The following is a 21,239-nucleotide window of genomic DNA, read 5'->3' as shown; positions in this document are numbered from 1 at the left end:
AAAATAAATAACATTTGAATGTTTGTTTCTACTAACACTTTAGTACATAAATAGCTTATAAATTCTTGCTCTTCTATTAAAGGGAAAGAAAACACATTCAGGGAGGATATAGTCCCTTTTTTGCAATTTGCTCATGAAAACTTAAAAACAACTTATCCATAGTAAATGTGAAAGACACTTGATCTAAGGGCTCATGTGAAAGTCACAGTCCCATCCTTCAAATTTTGAGGGGTGTGTTAACGTAAATGTAAGCATGAGGATTTCTGTACGAGCTTGAGTAGAACAAGTCAAGCCTCCCCCTCCCCAGTTCTTAACCCACATCCTATTATAATTTCTTCGGTTCAAATTTTTATAAAAATGACTTTAAGGTTGGGAGGGATCTCAGCTTTTTAGGAGGAACTCAGATAGCTCATCACTCTATCGATAGTCACCACACGAATTCTGAAAGCATGAAGAAGTATGCAGAGCTTGATTTTAGTTTTATAAAAATCCGGTTCTTCAAGGGAGGGTTTTTGTGGCACAGTCTCACTGTTGAAATTCAGGGCCTAAGAAAATGAATATTGAGCATGACATATATGATATTCCAAAATTAAAATATTCATCCATAAATATGGGTGAAGCCAATACATGTCTCAGAGCCTGCAACTCAGTTCCTCACTATGTTCCTAAATCCGACCCAAATCTACCCCAGCCAGCTAGCCAGGCAGAACCTGAGGGAAGACACACTCATTATCCAAGCACATCTTCAGAGAGCTCTGAAAAGACCCCTAAGGCTATTTAGAAAATCATCTGTGGGGGCTGCGTTTTAGAAAGGAACAGTTCTGTTGAGATGATATCTGCAACAATATCTAATTGATTTTTATATATGTTACATTAAAAATCCCAGTCTTTTTCAGAACAGAGAGGTGATAAATTGCTGTTGATCATAACCTTCTCTCAGTAACAGTCCTATTTACTAAAGACATGACTTTGTATTAAATAAATAAACTTGGCAATGGATTTTCCATTACAGACCTTTTCCCATTTCCACATTACAGACCTTATATTTGCACAAAGATCAGTACTTTCACGTGTTCCTCATAAAAAGGCTAAAAAATTGTAGGGTAGGTAAAGTCATCCTATTTCACAGAGGAAGAAACTGAGGCACAGAAGGGTTAAGTAGCTTGGGCATAGTTGCTAGATACTAGCAGAATTGATTTCCAGTGCCCACATAGCCTGACTCTTGGTCTTTAAAAAATGAAATATTAACTACAACTCTCTGGATGGTAACATTCCTTGATACTTGCATGAAGTTCACTGCCTTTCAAACAAGTAATTTGGCATGCACACATGAACACATAAAATAAAATAAAATAAATAATGAAATAACAGTAAACCAATCACTTTTCAGATAATGATTTCTGCTGCCATATTTTTACCCCACATTCTGGTCACCAAGGCACTCACCCTCTCTTATGTGACTATTTCTACGTTTTGTATTAGCATCATGTGCTATGGTGATTCAGAATATTACAAAGCAAGTTCTTGCCTATGAGTAGCGTTGTGGCTGTCCCCAGGTGATAGGTCAATCTTTCATTTTGTTCACATTTTGGTTCAAAATGGGTCATAACCAGGTACCAGCTCTGCTTGTTTTCTCTAGCAATATTTGTAGATATGCATGCTGGCCTCTTGCAGGCATATCCTGGAGCCTTTGGAAGTGAGTGAGAAAGAAAGTGTAGTGGGATCCTTTAGAAGGGATTTCAATTCTCTGCCCCTTACAAGCTGTGTGACCTTGGACAAGTGGTTTAACTCCATTAATCTTCACTTTCCTCCTTTGTACAGACTCCATATGGTTGTTGTGGGGATGACATAAGAAAATGCATGAAAACATTTGCAGAGAGCCTGGTGCCTACCATGTAGTTGACACATGGGAGGCTGCTTTTCTTCACATGATCTGCTCATGCACACCCTTCCTGTAGAGGGCGCCATCAAGCCTGTCTCCCTGCAAATGCAGTTCTGCGGGGGGCTTCAAAATGGGGAATTCCAGGCCTCTCCTAATCCAGGAAGGGCTAATATTACGTCTCTTCATTAAAGACCCTGGCTGGCTCTCTTCAGGGTGAAGAAGGTGCTCTCACTGATAACTTACCTGAATCATCTCATCAATAGCTGCCAGGATGTCTTGATCTAGAAGGATCTGCCTCTGAGGATCCATCAAAAGCTTTGCATTCATGGCCTTGAACTCCTCATGGTACATCTTCAAGTCCTCATAGATACTACTAAGGCACAGGGTCTGGGAGGCATGACAAAATGGGGAAGAAACCATGGAGATGGGCTAAAAACGTTTTCTCCACAGCATTTGAACAAAGCGTGTGCGTCTTACCATCATAACAGAGGTTTTTCCAGAGGCCAGGCAACTCCCATTCTAGAAGAAAAAATAATCGGACATCAATAGTATGAATTCGTCATACGGAGTAAAACCTTTAGTTTTCTGACTTACAGTTATGAAAGAGATCTCTCTGGAAGCCAGGCAACTTTCGTTCTAGAGGGAAAAATAATCACATATCAAAGATATGAATTCTTAATATAAATCTTTCTGCCTTTTTATCTCAAAGGTTTTTTTTTATTATGGTAAAACATATAAATGTCACAATCTTAACCATTTTTATGTGTATGGTTCAGGAGTGTTAAGTATATTCAAATTGTTTGAAAAAACATATGTGTTTTTATAATTTTTTTCCAAATCTAACTTCTGAAGTGAGGCCTGTTAAAGTTGTATAATAATGTACACCAGAAATATCCACATTTTTGGAAGCATTGATGTTTGATGCACAGTTCTAACTGTATTACAGGCTTTGGGAGAAAAATCCTCTGTACCGTGGTTAATTCCAGTGGTAAACAGGCCTTTATTGTGCTGGTTTTATTTTTTGTGATATCTTCATGATCAATCTCTTCAGAAGTACAGGAGTAAAATTCTAGGGTTTGTCTGGCCTGTAAAAAACATAAGGAGAAATTCAGTTGATAGTATAAATAAGGCACCTAGCTCCCCATGAGGCTGGTTCCCCAGGACCCAGCAAAGCTGGAGCTGGCTTCCCTTGATCTCTGTCTCTTTGACCTGTAGGAAATCTGGTATCTTCATAAGGTTAAAGGAAATAGGCCGTTTCCCTTCTCTTTCCCTCCCTCCTCTCCCTTTGCTTAGGACATCTTTCTCTGGATGACATCTTTTTCCATTATGTAAGCACTATAAATCATTTCAACAGGCTGTGCCAATCAGCTTCTACAACACAGTGTGACACTTGCTTCTGGTGAAAGCAGTTTTTTTCTTTTGCCAAAGCACCTGTGTTTTATGAATATCTTTTTCAAGAATAACTTCTAAAGGGGGAACTGTTAAGGTCACAGCTTGATGGATATAACAAACATGCAAACCAGAAAGACAAGTTGAGACTTAATTTGTAGTACACACACACACACACACACACACACACACACACACACACACACACACTGAAATGTCATCTTACAAGTATATTGAAAAGCATTGTTGAATAGAATTATGAAATGTATCTTAAGAAGTCAACATTGAAGATTGAGATCATGTTTCCATTCTACAAGCCTGATGTGTGCCAGGCACTACTCTAGGTACTAAGAACATGACAAACAAGAGGACGGTGTTATGCCCTTCCAGATTCCAAGTGTACTGTGGAGATAGGCAAGTGCCACTAGGAGACGTGTCAGCAGGCAAGACGTGCTGAGAAGGGTGCGAAGGTGCCGATGTGGGGCAGACAGGGCAGCCAGGGCTTCACTGGAGATGGGACATCTGCTTTAAGAGGATTAGAACGTTGAAGGATACAGGAGGGGAATTTCAGGCAGAAGGAACTGCAGGAGCCATGAGTCAAGGCCTCAAAGTGCAGAACACATTCGGGCACAGGTAGTAAAATCTTTGTCTGTGGTAGGTAAATAATGCCCCTGCCCTACAAGATAGCCACTCCCAACCCCCTGGAACCTGGCACTATGTTATGTGACATGGCAAAGGGGAATTAAAGTATAGACGATATTCAGGTTGCTAATCAGTTGACCTTAAGGTAGAGAGATTATCCTGGACAGTGCGGGTGGGCCCACTGTAATCATGGGGTCCTTCTAAGTGGAAGAGGGAGGCAGAAGAGTCAGTTCAGAGTGGTGCAGCATGAGGAAGACTTGACTAGTCACTGCTGGCTCTGAAGATGGAAGGGGGCCATGAGCCAAGGAATGTGTGCACCTTCTAGAAGCAGAAAAAGGCAGAGCAACAGATCCCCCCTAGAGCCTCCAGAAAGGAATACAAGCTTGGCTGACACATTAATTTTGGCCTAGTAACACCCATTTTGGACTTCTGACCTCCAGAGCTGTAAGATAATAAATTTGTGTTGTTTAAAGCCTCTAAGTTTGTGGCAATTTGTGACAGCAGCCATAGGAAATTAATACACCATTCTGGAGGTGTTTAAGCAGACCTGGACAACCACTATTCCAGCAGGTTGTAAAGAGTTACATTTGCTGATGTGGCCCCAGTGTTCCAGTTTTTCAGATCTTTTCAAGACAAGCTAGAAATGTGAAATCTTATATGAGATGTCCAATTTTTCAATGGCATCAAACCAAAAACTCAAAATAGTAAAAAAAACACAAACAACAACAACAACAACAAAAATGGACCAAACTCTACAAATCTGTGGGCTGGACAAGGTCTGTGAATCACATACATTTGCTACCTGTTTTCTGCAGCAGCCTGGCAGCTTGTTGATTTGTTCTGGCAAATTTGACAAAGGAATGATATAAAAAATATCAAATTGAATTCTGTAATGTTTTGACCTTTAGTACTATAACTGGGAGCAGAAGACTTAGCTTTTTCACATAAAGCATCCACATAATTGGAGCTCCTACATTTTATCCATGCTATACCTTTCTTCGGGAAACAAAGCACTTATCGCTGCAATTTTCCTTGGTGATCCCCCTTTTTAATTACATTGATTGAACCGTGAGGAGCAATTGGCAGTAGATTATGAAAGATTAGAAGGGAAAAAAACTTAAAAAAAGTTTTCTAAGGCCTAGTGGCATTGAGCTTATTTCAACATATTCGTAAGGAAATAAACTAGAAAATAAGAAAGATTTACTGGAGAGCAGGAAGGCAAAAGGACATCTTTTAAAATATTGGTCTTTAGTCTTTGTGGCAAAAGCAATAACTATGGGAATAGTTTTAAAAAGGAAAAAAAATGTTTGCATTAAAATATGAAACCTAATAAAATGAATGAAGCTGAGTGAAAGTAGCTAACTCTTGCAGCAGAAAACGAAGGGCGAAGTGCTGTCACAGCCGTCCCTGAGATGTGCTGCTTTGACAACAGACTAAGTCAACAGACTGGAAGCTGCGAGCAGCGGGAAGGGCAAAATCTAATTCATCTTTGTAGGTTCTGAGGCACAGTCTACACCTAATAACTGTTTCCTGGGTTGACAAGTGATGTCCAAGAAACTGACACAATTCCATCTCTGTTGGCAGGCTTCAGGGAGCACTGTAAATATTCACTTTCCTCTGTGTAGACACAGCCCCAATGAACACCATTATAATTTATTACCACTCTTGCTTTCTCTGCAGACGCAATTTCACTGAGACTCTAGCTAATAGTTGGGCCATTTGTAAAGTTCCCTGTTCCTGCCTTGACAGTTACTGATGAACTTCCACAATTCCCCCACCACAGTTCCTTGAGGTACCAGTGGATGGGTTGGGAGAAGCCCTTCCTGCACAGAGGCTGCCAAGCGGGAAGAGGGCACTGAAAAGCTCACCTTCTGAAGCATGTTGTTGACGGCCCTCAGCAGGTTCTGGGAGTGGTTAAGGCACGAGAACATTCCTGGGCCTGCTGTGGTCCTGGGGAGGTGTCTAGCCAAGCTGAGGTGGTCCAGGAGGACGAGGGTGGCCACAAGGAGGAGGCCTGGGAGGGAGGTGAGGGGAGGGCTGAGCCGGTCAGCCTGGGTCCTTGCAGCCATTCTGGCCATCCTTGCCCACCCATCACTTCTTGGTGACAGCCTCCCTCACCCCATTTCCAACAACACCTTCCTTCCACACCTGAGAGATGAACCAAGCTATTGCACGGCAGCACTCTGTTCTAGAGCCAGAAGCCAGCTGGCTGTGAGGGCCCTGATGAGCTCCGACATGGTGTTGGACTCAGAGTGCACGGACAGCCCCCATTTTTTGAAAAGTGAAGGCAAGGCCAGGTGACCAGGTGACTAACTCAGACATAGGACCCAGTGGTTTGGAGACGGTGGGGTCTCAAAGCCTCCCTTTGGAGCTGGCTGAGATCTACCCTTTTGTAACTGTAGCTGAGGGACCTTAGGCAACAAACTTCCCAGCTGGGCCTCAGTTTCTCATCTGTGAAGTGGGCACAATGCCCTATTAGCGCATGGTGAGCGCCCAATCCTCCTCTCCCTCCACTTCTTTCCCTTTTGCCGGTGACTGCTAATTGTCCTCCAGTCTCCCCTTAGCCAGTCCCGAGTTTTGCCCCCTCTTCCCTGGAGGCCACCCCTCCCCACCCAAGGCCGCGCCCAGTTACTCACTGCGCAGAGGACGCATGCTGGGCCGGCAGCGCGGGGACACTGGGCGGGCAGCTGGACGCGCACCGGTGGGTGCAGCAGGGGGACGGTGTCTGGGAGGCTGACCCAGGGGGCCACATTTTTATAATTGCCCCACGGCGCGTAGGACTTTCCCGGGACTCTGGTCTCTTGCTTTCTCTCTCTCTCTCTGTCTCTCTCTACATCAGCTTCTCGGTGACACGGGGAGTCAGGCCGGCCCGCGGGTTTGCGGCGCTTTCGAATTAACTCCTGGGGGCCCGGCTGCAGTCGTCCGGGACGGCCCCGCCGCCTCCGGCTCGGCCCAAAGCGAAAGCGAAATTCGCGCGGAGTTGCAGCGCGGGGTCCCCGCGCAGGCCCAAGCCCCCGCCTCCGCCCCCACCTTCGGTCCCCCGTTCTCTGCTGGAAGCCCCCCCCGCCCCAGCCACTGTGCCACCCAGCCCCGCCCCGCCAGCGCACGAGTAGTGCCACCCACTTTCCATCTCCTCTATTCCGGATGTGCCCTCACGGGGACCTCCCGCCTAGTTCTGGGTTGGGTGGACAAATAGTTCATTCACCATCCATTCATTCAGATGGCCCCCTGTGTGCCGGGTGCAGGACACCAGGACCCTTTGGGGGCACTCCCACACCAAATGTGACTCAATGGGCTTTGTTCACGGGTCTTCTCTTAAGTACGAAAAGGGATGAAAACTGCCTGGCGATGCCATAACTACTCTCTTAATCTATTTTCTGAAAGTGTCCAGGAGAGGACAGTTAGGATTTCGTGGCATGGTGCACAGGGTCCTGCGAGGAAAGGCGCAGAGAGAGGACATTGCTCAGCAGGAGGAATAAGGTGGAGGAGGCAGCAAAGGCTCCCAAGGGCAGGGGGTCCCCGACCTGAGTGTTAAAGGACAAGCAGGAATTAGGCCACTTCCAGTGGGATGGGACGAGGCTCCTAGCCAGAGAATACAGGGATCAATCCGAAGCACAGTCAGGGGGGCAGAGGAGGGTGGGGATCAGAGGGTCTTGGCAGGGTTTGAGGGTGGACAGCTGGATGTGGCCTTGCTGGGAGGGTAATGCCTTCTGTCCTGAGGGTGGTGGGGAACCTTCCAGGGTTTCAGGCAGGGAGGTATGATTGGATTTGCCTGATGGGAAGATCCCCTCATCAGGAGTGTGGAGGATGGATCCCAGGGTCAGGAGTGGAGCAGAGGGAGCAGTTGGCAAGGTGCAGCCAAGTCCCCCCTCACCATGGAGAGCAGAGGATGGGCAGGGGGGATTCTCCTGTTGGGATGGGCCAAGGTGTGGCAGTCCCTCCGGTGGGAGGGAGAGGAGCTGTTCCAGTTCCTGCAGCAGGTGCTGCTGTAAGGGGAGTAAGTCTGGAGGAGACGGTGAAAAGTTCCATTTTGGATGTGCTGGGTTTGAGGTTCCTGTGGGACTTTTCAGTTCACTTATTTCTCCCACAAGTGTTAGTCAGCCTGGGTGTGTGTCGGAGGGCAGGGTGTGTTTGGTCACTGACTCAGAGCTTCTGAGGGAGCTGACTGCACCCAGACACAACCGGAGCTGCCCCGGGCACACCTTTGTGCAGAAGCACCAATCTTAGAGAGGGGGAAAACTTTGGGGATAAAAGAGAGAAAAGTGGGTGCTTCCTTCTTCTCTCCTCTGGGTCCCTATTGACGTCTGGGTGGATGAGGTCCCTGTAAGCCTTGACATGCCACCATAAGAGCTAACCTCTGCTGAAGATGGGGTGACAAGGCCATGAGGAGAAAACTGTAGGGTCTGTCTCAGGCCCTGCTCAGTTGTTGGCATCAGCCCTTCCAGGTGGACCATCTGCTGGAATGTGAAGAGGCACTACCACGGGGACTTTTAGATGTGTGTAAAGTCAAAGAGACGGTGGATCTGTAAGGCCCCTTCCAGTGCTGCTGCCTGTGAATTTCCCGACAGGGATACAAACCAAGCTATTGTCAGAAGCAATCATGTTTAGCAGTTTGTGTGAAGCAAATGACAGGTGCAGAGTTGTGTTGTGCCACAGGGGTTTAGGGTGGAGTTAAATGTACTTATATCAGAACAAAGCCAAGTTTATCACAACTGAGCTGTTTCTTCCCTGGAAGGGCCATCTCCTAAGAAAAAGTAATTTCTGCTGCATAGATGAGCACAGGGCTTCTGTTCAGAATGGATTTCTTGGCCACCAGACACAGTTTCTAACCTACACTTTTGTGAAATAGTTCTCTGATATGCTGCACATATTGTAACCAAGATGAAATGAAAACTTTTTCTGAGGTAACATTACTTTTCTGGAAGAGACATTCTTTGCCTCAGGTTGCTACTACATAGTGTCTAGCATTGTCCTGGAGGTCTAGGCCAATGCTGTAAGGAAAGAAAAATAAATGAGAGATTTAAACATCAGGAAGGAAAAGGTAACACTGCCATTATTTAAAGTTGATATACAAAAAATTCAACCACACACACACACACACACACACACACAGACACACACACACACACACATGACCACTACTAGAACTAATAGGAGAATTCAGCAACTTCACTAGACACACATATCAACTTTAAAAAATCAACCAAATTTTTCTACATCTTTGATAGCAAATTACAAAAAATACAGTAATGAAGAGGCCATTCGCAGGAGCAGCCAACCTGTAACATAATTGCCTGTAGACAGAGAAGCAGTGCAGTGGTTAAGAGTATGGACTCTAAACTGTTGAGTATGGGTTCTGCTCCTTACTTGCTGTGTCTGGGCTCAGTTCCCTCATCTGGAAAATGACAATACTAAAAGTACCTACAATATAGAGTTGTTGTGATTATTACATGAGTTAGGGTAACTATAGAATAGTCTTTGAGGAAAAATTTAAAAGTCTGATCAAGAACAGAGAATGATTTAACTAAATAATTCCATACCCTTGGGTGGAAGGTCTCCATATCTACAAAAACTCAAGTCTCTTTTAATTAATTCACATATTCAATGCAACCCCAACACAAACTACAAATAAATTTTATGAGAAACTTAATAAACCTACTCTAAAATATATATGTAAGAGTAAAAGTTTATGAATAGCTAAGTTAAACTTGCAAAGGAATAATGATAAGGGGGACTAGCCCTACCAGATATAGACATGGTTCAAAAAGACATAATTAAAAGTAATAGAGATAAAAATACTGGTATTGGCAAAAGACAGACATATGGACCATAGGAAAATTAGAGACAGATTTGCATACATGGGTATTTAGTATAAGGTACAGATGATATGAGGAAGCATGGAATATTTAGTTGAAAATGCTCAGTGTGTGGTGAAAAATAAAACTGGAATCCAACCTGAAACAACATACAGAGGTGAATCCCCTTGGAAGTGAATTAAAGACTAAATGTGAAAAGTACAACTGCTACAGTAGTAGAAGAAAATGTAGAGGACATCTTTTTCACCCAGGAGTGGGAAGGACTTCTTAAAAGCATCAGTAGCCCCAAGCCATAAGGCAAAACATCAATAAATTGGATTGAATAAAAATTAAGGATTTCTGTTATGTGAATTCCTGTTAACCATGGATCAAGGTAACAGTCAGCTGACAAGATGAAGAAGATATTTTTCAGTGTCTAAAACCAATAGGAGGGGGCTGGCTGGTTAGCTCAGTTGGGAGAGCATGGTGCTGGTGACACCAAGGTCAAGGGTTCAGATCCCCACACCAGCCAGCTGCCAAACATAAATAAATAAAACCAATAAGAGAACGTACAAAGAACTCCTGCATATTAGCAAGAAAAAGACAGAAATCCTAATGAAAATGTGCAAAGCTTATGAACAGGCAACTTACAGAGGAAACCCCAAAGTTAATGTGCACAATAAAATTATCAGATATATTGTGATCAGAAAATACAAATGAAAACAAGAGTGAGATATCACTTTATATCTCTTAGACTGGCAAAACTAGAACATTGGATGCTGACAAGTGTTGGGGAAAGGTGGGATTCCAGAATCTGTCAGACAATATGAGTAGTACAGCACAGCTATTTTGGAGGGCATTCTGGTGTTACTTGGTCAGATTAGGTATATGCACAGCCAGTGAACCAGCCGTTCTACCTTGAGTGTGTATCCCCCAAAGATTTTCATACAGGCCCGAAAAGCGACATGAGTGATGTTCATTAAGTCATTGTTAGTAGTGGTGGGGAGCTGGAAGAAATCTAGCTGCCCACCACTGGGGGAGTAGGAGGTAGAAGGGATCCACTTCACAGAGTATTCTACAGCAGTTACAGTAATGGACTAGATGTACGTATGGCAACATGGACATATCTTACAAATACAATACTGGATAAAAATGTAAAGGTGAAAACAGAATAAGATCTGCATAAAATATTGTAGGTAGACAATTAAAACCCTTGGCGTCAGAGTTGTTTTGGAATTCAAAAAATTTGGATTTTAGAAAGAGAAGAGGCAGCATCCCATGATACAATATTTCTGCAGCAAAATGTAGGAATAGTTACACAAAGTGGACAAAGACACACAAATAACTTTACTTCGGTCAGATTTTGCTGCTGTGTTTATGAAAAAACTTTTGGAGTCCAGAGCTGCATAAGTTTAAGAATTGTGGATACATGATTATAGACCTTTATTTACTTACATGAGAAGAATATATTCAAAATAGTACACATTATACAAAGACACAAACAAAAGGATGTACGAGCATACTTCAAAAAGTTCATGGAAAGATTCTTATTATCTTTCAATTGTGTTTTTCCATGAACTTGTTGAAGTACCCTCATATGTTAAACACGTTGGGATAGATCCCACTGGGGAGTGAGGGGGAATGAGAATGATGAATGACGATAAAGAAAATGTATAAATACGTGTAGACACGTGTATAGGAGAAGGGATCAATGGGTTGAAGAATGAGATCAACTCAATCCTCTTCACTCGAAGTCTTTTATCTCTCCAAAAGGTGTATAAAGAAAGACATCCTTCTAAGCAGATAACTCAAGATCAAGACAGTTGTTTGCAAACTTTGGTTGCCATTTGGTACATTCAGGTAGTTTCTCTGTTAGTCACTCCTTTGCCACTCAATTTGAGCAACATGCCAATCAGGAATCTTGCATCACTGGGAGTCAAGGGTCGTTTCAAGAATTTGGCAGAATATATTAAGGGTCTGTATCAGTGGTTCTCAGCTGGAGATGATCTTGCTCCCCAAGGGACACTTGGCAATGTATGGAGACATTTTTGGTTGTTGTAACTGGAGGATGGGGGTTGCTAATGGCATCTAGTGGGTAGAGAAATGCTGCTAAATGCTGCTAAACATCCCACAGTACACAGGATAGTCCTCGTGCCCCCAACAAAGAATGATCTGATCCAAAATATTAATAGTTCTAGGAGAGAAACACTGGCCTATGTGAGAAGGTAGCTCAGTATGTCTACCTTTACCGTTATTCTTCTTGGTAAGGAGACAAGTTCATAGTCAGAGACCCTGAACAGAAGACTTTGGACTATATCTTTGGTTCCTTAATTTAGGTTGGCAGCTCTTCCTTAGAAGAAGTGAGACCCTGAAGAGGCAGGTGATGAGTTGAGACTAAATTTGCATGTGTAGGTCAGGACTGTAGACACTAGGGTGCCTCATGACACAGCAAAGATCTGCTGTCAGTTTTCCTGCAGTTCTAGTCCATAGATGTTATTGAACTTGAGCATAAATTAGCTGGTGCCCACATGGCATCAGACAATCTGGGGTCCAGTTCAGCTCCCATCCTGAAAGGGGGCCTGTCAGGGGTAACAAACAGAGATTTATGTTCCTTGTTCAATACCAACCCAGCTGACCTGCTGAGGAGCCTGGTTCTACAGAGCACTTTCTTCTTTGGTGAGGAAGTGTTTCAGCAGTGGGAGGAAAGATACTGTGTGAGCTGAGCCAGAAAGGCTGTAGAGCTAAAGGAACTTTAGACCTATGATCCAAAGACCTAAGTTCTAGCCCCTGTCTGTTACTTGTAGCTGTGTGAGCTTGGACAAGCCACAGCCTTCCTAATTTTCATATCTGCAAAATGGAGACGGTAGTCCTTGGCTATCCCAGCTTTGTCATTCAGATCAGACTACATAATGAACAGGTAAGAATTTTGTAAGGTGGTAGAGTGTCATCAATATGACATATCATTCTACAGTGTGAAATACAGGTATTATTTCTGGATTAAGGCACCCACAAACCAGTTTTTTCTACAACTGCATCTTTGCACTCTTTGAAATGTTAAGTGGCAACTTCCCAATGGAAGGGGAGGAGAGTCCTAAATGTTCACAACCCAGTTTCTGTAGGCAGCATCCATGTGAAATTTCTACTGTCTTGAAGAACTTCAAAAATATTGACAATGGGCTTCAAGAAAAAAATTCAGGAAAGGTGTCATTTATTGCTTATTGATGCTCTAGAATAAAGATTTTATGAATACTGTTGCAAATTTTCTTCATCTTGATTCATTTTAACAAACTCTCTAAATAAAAAACAGCTCTTCGGCATTGCAATCTTATGAATGATTAAGATCACCTGATGTCCAGATATGCTAAAGAAAAAGTTTGATAAATTTGGCTATATAAAAATCAAACACTTCTCTGAGAAAAAATATCATAGACAACATTTAAAGATAAATGATAATCCAGAAAAAACATTCACAACAGTATATGACAGACCAAAGGCTAATGTCCTTATCATATATAAGGGTACTTCAAAAAGTTCAAGGAAAGATCCGTATTATTTTTTTTTTTCATATTATCTTTAATTCTATTTTTCTACGGACTTTTTGAAGTACTCTCGTAAATACAAATATCAGTAAGAAATAGGCCAACAATGCAATGCAAAAATAGTCAAAGAATATGAAAAGACAGTTCAAAGTAAATAAAAATTACTTATGAACATGAGAAATACTCAGCTGTACTCATAATAAAATACAAATCAAAATTAATCAATATGATTTTAACCTATAATTTGCAAAGCTAAAGAGTTTGATGGTTTATAGAACAAGTGAGGGTGTGTGGAAACAGGCTGCCACATTTTGTTGGAGGGAGTGTAATCTACTACAGTCTATTTGGTGGGTTAGCTGGCAATAGCCATCAAAATAAAAAATTCACATACACTTTGTTTGGCAATTCCACTTCTAGGAATTTATCCTAAAAAACTATTTGCACTTACACATAAAAGATTGAGGTAGGCCGGTGGGGATGGCGTGATATGGCTTTCTTGGCTGGGCCCTGTTAGGACCCGCGGGTAGGCCAGCAGAGCTTCTGGGTGGCAGGTGGATCCAGCCCCCCAGCCTGGCTGGGGCCCACGGATGCCTGGGCTCTCCCCGGCCCGCATCGGGCCCGTGGCAAGGTGCACGGAACCAATAGTAGCTGATCACTGTCAAACACTACACAAGTACGGCTGGATTTGGCACCTGAGCATGATGACCAGAGTCCAGGTCATCCATTGCCACATGCTCAAGGGCCACAAGTCACTGAGCCATTGAGAAGTGTGACTTTGCTGGCTGGACCCCATTAAAGCATTTCCCTCACCTCAGATATTGCCTGGCACTGTTTTTGCAGAGAGCTGGGGAGCAGGGACAATTCAGACATGAGTGCTCCCCAAATTGTGAGGTTGGCCCAGGGGAAGTTTGAGTGGGACAGGAAGGAGGAGTGGAAGTCAGGTTTGCCAAGTCCCTTTTTATGCCTTTGAATTATGAAAAGTTTCCAACATCCACAACTATTCACAGAATATTACAATGGGCTCTCCTGAACTCTATTGAACAGCTCTGAGCGCCAACTGTCCACAACCCCTTGTGTGTTATTTTGAAGCAAATTTCACGCATTGGGTTATTTCTTCTATGAATATTTCAGAATAACTCTCTCCAAGATAAGGGCTCTTTAAAGCAAAATGACAAAATATGATAAACCTAAAAAAATTATCAGTAATTCCTTTATATCATTAAATGTCTAATAAATGTTCAAATTTCCAAAAAAGAAAAAAAAAAGAGATTGAGGAAGATTTATATGTGTGATAGGAAAGATTTTCATTATGTAAGAAGTCATGTGAAAAATCAAGATTCAGACCAGTGTATAATATGCTTTCATTTGTGCAGAGAAAAAATTTATGCATATAGATGTAAATATATACACACACACACACAAAATATATATACACACATAGATGCAGGTATAATGTATATATAGATCAACACTCATAAGAACATAGAAAATCAGTGACTACTGCCTCTAGAGAAGGAGATTTTTAGATCTTTGAAGTAGGAGGAAAATCTGCTTTTTATTGAATATACTCTGTACTTTTGAATTATTTAACATGCAAATACATTATAGCTTTATTTGTTTTTGTTTTGCTTTGTTTTTATTTACATCTTAAAAGACTAGGTGATGTGAACTGCTAAGACAGCTGCTAGGGCCATTTTGACAGATTTGAATGCAGAATTTCCTCTAGGTTGCAGCATTCTTGCAGAACTTACCACACAAACATCATGTCTGTAAGTGGATTAACCCTCTACTCCCAAGCCAGAGGCTTTTTTGTCTGACTCCATCCATCCACCCATCCATCTTCTCACTCTGTTTGCAAATATTCTGTATGTGTTCTATGTACATTTAACTCTATTATACAGAGTTAGGTTCTGGCTAGAACCTTTCTGGCCTGTGCCTTGTAGAGTGAAAAGATCATGGACTTTGCAGTCCTAAGTTAAAAATCAGCTCCCATCACTTTATAACTGTGTCATCTTGGACAATTTATTTAGCCATTCTGAACTTCTGTAAAATAGGGAGAAAAAAACCCCTACCTGGTGGGTTGCTGGGAGGAGTTATTGGGATAATGTACACACAGTGAGGCAGAGGGTAGAGCCTTGTATCACAAGCAGCCTGGTCTTAGCAGGCTGCTGGTTTCCTTTTGTAGCACTGATCTCTAAGCAGTGACTGATGGGACTTTAATAATTCCTCAGGGTCCCATCATAAGCCCTATTCTTTGGGCCCTTAATATGAAAGGAGATAGAATAGAATATTTCTAGTCAAGGACAAGCTTTTTTTTTTTTTTTTTTAAAGAAATGAAAATTTCTCAGCAAGAGACTTGAAAAGCAGGCTGCTGGCACTAGCTTTGCAAGGTGCCCAAACAGTCATTTAAATTGTTTTATACAGTCATTACAGTCATTCGTTCATGCTTAATTTGTAGTGTTTTTCATTCATAGCACATTTACATGCTCTTCCAGCAGACATACTGTTATTCTGCTTCAAGAATAAATGCCTTTTTGATTTTTTTAAAGCACAGGTCTGCTGGCAACAAATTCTCTCACCTTTTGTTTGTCTGAAAATATCTTTGTTTTGCCTTAATTTTTGAAATATATTTTTGCTCGGCAGTTATTTTCTTTCAGCATTTTCAAGACGTTGCCACAATATCTCCTGGCTTCCATAGTTTCTCTTGAGAAGCTACCTGTCAGTCTCTTTGTTGCTTCTTTGAAGGTAATTTGTTTGGAAGCATCATCTGGTGGCTGATAGGATTTTCTTTTTATCTATTTTTCCCCCATAGCAATTTAGTTGTTACACTCCTAGGTGTATTTTTCTCTATATTTACCCTGCTTGAGGGTTTTGGCATTTCTTGGATTCATAGCTTGACACCTTTAAATCAGCTTTGAAAAATTCTCACTCATTAACTCTTTAAATATTGTATCTATTGCTCCCAACTCAATCTCATTCTCCTACCCTTCTGGAACTCTAGTTACACATGTCAGACCTTTTCAAAATGTCCTACATGTTTTTTAAATAATATTTTCTGTTTTTTCCTTCCTTTTTTTTTTTTTTTTTGGTGTAGGTGCTTCCATCTGGATATTTTCTACCAACCAGTCTTCTAGAATATGAATGCTTTCTTCACTGGTGTCTAAAATATTGCAAGTTCATTTATTAAAAATTTAATTTTAATTATTGTAGTTTTGTATTTTGCAGTTTTAGAATTTCTACTTGGCTTTTTAAAAAATAGATTTTAGTTCTCTGGTGAAATTCTTCATCTTGTAATCTATTTTCTTGAACATTTTAAAGTTATTTTATATCCTGTGTCTGATAATTCCATTATTTTTATTATCTGGATTTGATGATCTGGATTATCTGTGTGCCTATTTCTATTATGTATTTTTTCTCTTGCCCTGTCTCTGTACGCCTGGTAACTTTTTACTGAATGCTAGACATTCCATATGAAAAGTTGTAGAGGTTCTCAATCATGTTAGCTTCTGGCAGGAAGTCTTAATAAAAGTAGAAATCCTTAAACCAATCAGGGACTAATTCCTCATTTGAGGCTGAGTATCAATGCTTATAAATGCTAATCTATATCTATTTACCCTGATGTCTAGGGTGTAGTCCCATGAGTTCCTACTGAAAGCAGGAGGTGCCTACCCAGGCTTCTCTGCTTTGGTGGGCTCTGAATTCCAATGTTTATTTACCTAGCACTGTGTGACTGTCATTAGCTCTGTTTAGTTTCTCAGTTTCTTAGCAGCCACGATTTGTTCTGCCTCTCTAACTCTTGGCCTGTTTTGCTTACTAACTGGCAAATATGTAGAGGCAAAAAGCAGTTCATTCTATTTGAATGACTTCTCTGCACTTTCCTTTTCTTCAAGATCTTGGCATCTGAAGTCCTGGTTGCCTTGATGGCCCTGAGCTTCAATTTTTCAATTTTTCCCTCTCCAATGAGTCTCCCAAAGCCTTTGCTTACCTTTTCTGCTTCTTAACTGCCCCTTGCTGCTCAGCTTCCTGGTCCTTTCACCTGTACCCATTATACTCATGAACAAATGACTGATCATAAGCATAATAAAGTGCAGAATGTCAAGTGTATCTCATGGAGTTTTCCTTCTTGCGGGGATCTTGACCCTTCAAATTCTGGCTGCTTTGATAGCTCCACAATGCTTTCAGAATTTTTTAAAAAGATTTTTTATTTGGCCCTTCTCGTTGTCCTCACGTGAGGATTTTCCTGCTACAAGCTAGCCCATCATGGCTGGAAATAGAAAAAAAAAAAAAAACCCAGCCCTTTTAAATACAGTGTCTGCTCAAAGTTCCAAAGTTGAGGCTTTAATTTCAGAGTGATTATGACAACTTGCTATGGTTTGGATGTTTGTCCCCTACAAAACTCATGTAGACATTTAATTCCCAAAGTGGCAGTGTTGGGATGTAGGGCCTAGTGGGGTCATGGGGGCAGATCCGTCATGAATAGATAATGCCCTCCCTGGAGTTGGGGGTGAGTGAGTGCTGGCTCTATTAGTTCCTGTGAAAGCTGGTTGTTTAAGAGAGCCACCTCTCCTTTTCTCTGGCTTCCTCTCTGGGTATGTGATCTCTATGCACACATCGGCTCCCTTTCCATTTTCCACCATCATTGGAAGGAGCCCGAGGTCCTTGCCAAATGCAGCTACCCAAATGTGGACTTCTCTGTCTCCAGAATTGTGAGCCAAATAAACCTCTCTTCTTTATGAATTACCCAGTCTCAGGAATTCTGTTATAATAACACAACTGATGGTATCCTTTTTTAGATAATATACTCTCCTTGGTACTAGAAGAGCTGTGATGGACATAGAGCAATAATAATAACCTTAGACGAAAGTATTACTATTGTTATCCCTGTTTTTACAGATGAAGAAAACTGAAGAACAGGGAGTCTAATTTAGTTGCTGAAAGTCATATAGCCAGTAAGAAGCAGTAATGGGATTTGAATGCATGGGGTCTGACTCTTGAAGTCACTTTCCTAACAGAAAGGTAGACTTTCAAACAAGTTCTTACTTTTGAGAAGGCAGTATGTCAGTCTTTCTCCCCCTGCCCCCAAATCTATGACAAGCACTGAGAAACATGAAAAACAAACAAACAAAACCTTTACACCATAGCATCCTTCAAGAACTCATAAAATCCTTCTCTATTTGTACACCCTGCAGGCCTTGCACAGATATGGGCACATAGAAATTCAAAATAAAAATGTTTTGGTGCCCAGATTAGAGTTGAGGTTTAAAGCTGTGTTTTACCACTTGTCCCTGCTGCTTTTCTTATGTTACTGCAGGAATTAAGCCACACATATGGCATTTGTGAAAATGAAGTTTAGAGTTGCATAGTACAGGCCAAGGAGGCAAAGTCTAACCTGGGCTTTGCTTGTCAAGCTGTGATCCTTATTGCAGCATTGAGGAAGTGGTGACTTTTTCTCATTCAGCTTCTGGGCAACTCTAAGAATTTTTCCCTAATTCATCTCACTGGAGTAGTTACTTTTTTGGCCAAAACAGTTGGCCAGGAAGACAGCTTAAACCCAACTGTTTATTATCATATGTCTCTGTTTATTTGGTGACCCACTTCGTGAGAAATTTACAGGGTCTGAAGACACTGATCTCAGAGTAAGGAGAAGGAAAATAGGACAGGAAAACACTGGGCATATTTGTACTTTAGAAAGGGAAGCGTTGAATCAGTTTTCTGTTTCCATATGCTTACTTTGGTGTCAGACCAAGGCTTTTCATTTAGTAGATTCTTACAGAAGAAATTCCAGGTGAAAGCAGCTGGGACCTTTTCTGATATCCTACAATTTCATTTCCTCTTGTTTTTATAGCATGAAATGCCCCAGTGTTTCTCTCCTAAATAAAGACACAAATTTACCCAATGTCAACGAACTCCTAGGAGTCTAGAAGAGCAAATTCTGCATATTTATCCCCCCTGGTAGTAATACCCTTCTAGACAATGGACCTGGAACTGTTCTGAGTGGTTTCTCTCTAGAAGCTGAATACGATGTTCTCATGCCCTATAAATATGTAGTTCCATAAAAAGATTAAGCAAACGCATTTTCACACGGCAATAGAAAATGATCTATTTTGTATTTAAATAGAGCTAAACCAATTTCATGCAGTTGTTTCAGGGCATCCATCTGACAAACAGCTTCCTACCAGTGATTCTGTTTACCTTGGGATCATCTCAACCCAAAATTGAAACTGATCAATTCAGTTTGGGGACTGCTGAACAAAACATTTACAGAATTCTACACAGAGTTCCAGCAAGACTTTCAAATTAATTGGAATGTCTTTTCTCAGTTAAATTGCTAAGGGACACTTTTTTTTTAAAAGACTTGCAGCATAGATCTCTTTTGGGAGGATGAGTACCAAATGCAGAGACTGACTCCTGTGAGGCCTCCTCATGATGACGTCCTATGAAGCTATTACATTGGTTCATCTCTTTCTGGAAAAGCGTATTTTCCAAATTGGAGCCATTTCCCTGTCGGGCCTTAAAAACTAATGCCACCTTAAGTGACACTACAAGCGGCGCCACTATGGGCCCACAAGGGCGTATTAACATGGCAGCCTAAGATGGTGCCCGGAGGAGGTAGGGTGGGAGTGTCTTTGGGAACCTTGCCTTAGCCCTTAATGGCCAAATAGCGCTTCCGTGCTCGTGAACACTGCGTGATTGCAATAGCTAGGCATTGAGACAGGATGCATGCTCTCCTAACCTTTAAGCTGATTGGAGGATGTAAAAACCTCCCTTCCCCATTTGCCTTTAAAAGCAAGAGCTTGTGTGATAATAAACGGAACTGCTGGGGCAGAGCCCGTGGCGCACTCGGGAGAGTGCGGCGCTGGGAGCGTGGCGACACTCCCACCGCGGGTTCGGATCCTATATAGGAATGGCCGGTGCACTCACTGGCTGAGTGCAGGTCACGAAAAAGACAAAAAAAAAAAAAAAAAAAAAAAAAGCAAGAGCTTGTGTGATAATAAACGGAACTGCTGGACAGAACCCCCGCCACGTTTGAGTGTCCTTTAACGGGCTGGTTGGGGCTGGTGGTGTGCTCACCTCTCTGGCTCTCTTCCCCCGTCTCCTTCCAATGGGGACCGGAGGGAAAGAGGAATCCGGGCAATTCACTCACCCACCAGAAGGAGCACCAAGGGAGAGACTGATAGCGAGGCAAGGGCTGTTCGGGTTGGCCAGTGGCAGACCTGACATTTCCCCTTAAATAAACCTGTTTCTCTTGGAATAATAAAGAAAAATACATCATTTAAAAAATAATGTATAGGTGGTGGAAAACACCTTTCAGAAGATCTTCTTTATTTCCAGTTGTTACAAACAGGCTACTATTTTTAGAATTCTGAGACCTCACGGGTGAACACAATAATTGAGTGACTTCAGCTGTCAAACAGTTTTATTAAACAGGGAAGCTTGGTACTTTTTCTAACTGTATTTAGGGGATTTTGCACCCAATTATTACTCTGAGCAGGAGTGATATTACAGGTTACTGGTAACAGTTGCTAACATTTATTGACCACGTGTTATGTCCCAGAGACTGTACTAGACAATTTTATGTTATTATTTTATTTAATCCTCATAACAACCCTGTGAACTCAATACCATTACTATCACTGTTTTACAGACAAAGAAACCGAGCTTTAGTGAGGTTAAATAACTTTCCTAAGACGGTACAGCTGGGACTTGAACCCAGCATATTTTTGCTGTTTGCTTAAAATATAATGGAATTAGGGGGATGCTGGAGGGTAGGAGAGTATAAATTAAGACAACTCTTTTGGAAAGCAGTTTTGAAGTACTTATCAAAAACCTTTAAAAATAGCATACATTTTCACTAAATAATTCCACTTCTAAGGTTCCACTTTAAGGCATTAATGAGAGCTTTGGACAATAATTATGTGTAAGAATGTTAATGTAACATTATTTACAAAACTTTGCCATATAGATTGTGTAAGAGGAAAAACACAAATGGTT

The 21,239-nt window shown here is 41.8% G+C and overlaps 1 protein-coding gene and 1 non-coding gene across 2 annotated transcripts; one reads left to right on the top strand and one right to left on the bottom strand.

Moving 5' to 3' along the window:
* Window positions 1–389: 389 nt before the first annotated feature.
* Window positions 390–6,665, bottom strand: IL12A (interleukin 12A). Its single transcript, XM_063078939.1, is given in 8 exon segments — window positions 390–545; window positions 2,126–2,269; window positions 2,360–2,401; window positions 2,477–2,518; window positions 2,854–2,967; window positions 5,782–5,927; window positions 6,550–6,632; window positions 6,634–6,665. Coding segments are annotated over 8 exon segments (759 nt in total).
* A 3,501-nt stretch (window positions 6,666–10,166) lies between these two features.
* TRNAT-GGU (transfer RNA threonine (anticodon GGU)) lies at window positions 10,167–10,240 on the top strand. The gene has a single exon. It is a non-coding gene; the product is annotated as a tRNA-Thr (tRNA).
* The last annotated feature ends 10,999 nt before the right edge of the window (window positions 10,241–21,239 follow it).

The sequence above is a fragment of the Cynocephalus volans genome, chromosome 1, assembly GCF_027409185.1.
Source record: "Cynocephalus volans isolate mCynVol1 chromosome 1, mCynVol1.pri, whole genome shotgun sequence".
Taxonomy (NCBI): domain Eukaryota; kingdom Metazoa; phylum Chordata; class Mammalia; order Dermoptera; family Cynocephalidae; genus Cynocephalus; species Cynocephalus volans.
Note: the sequence above shows the minus strand (reverse complement) of the source record. Positions and strands in the feature narration are given on the sequence as shown.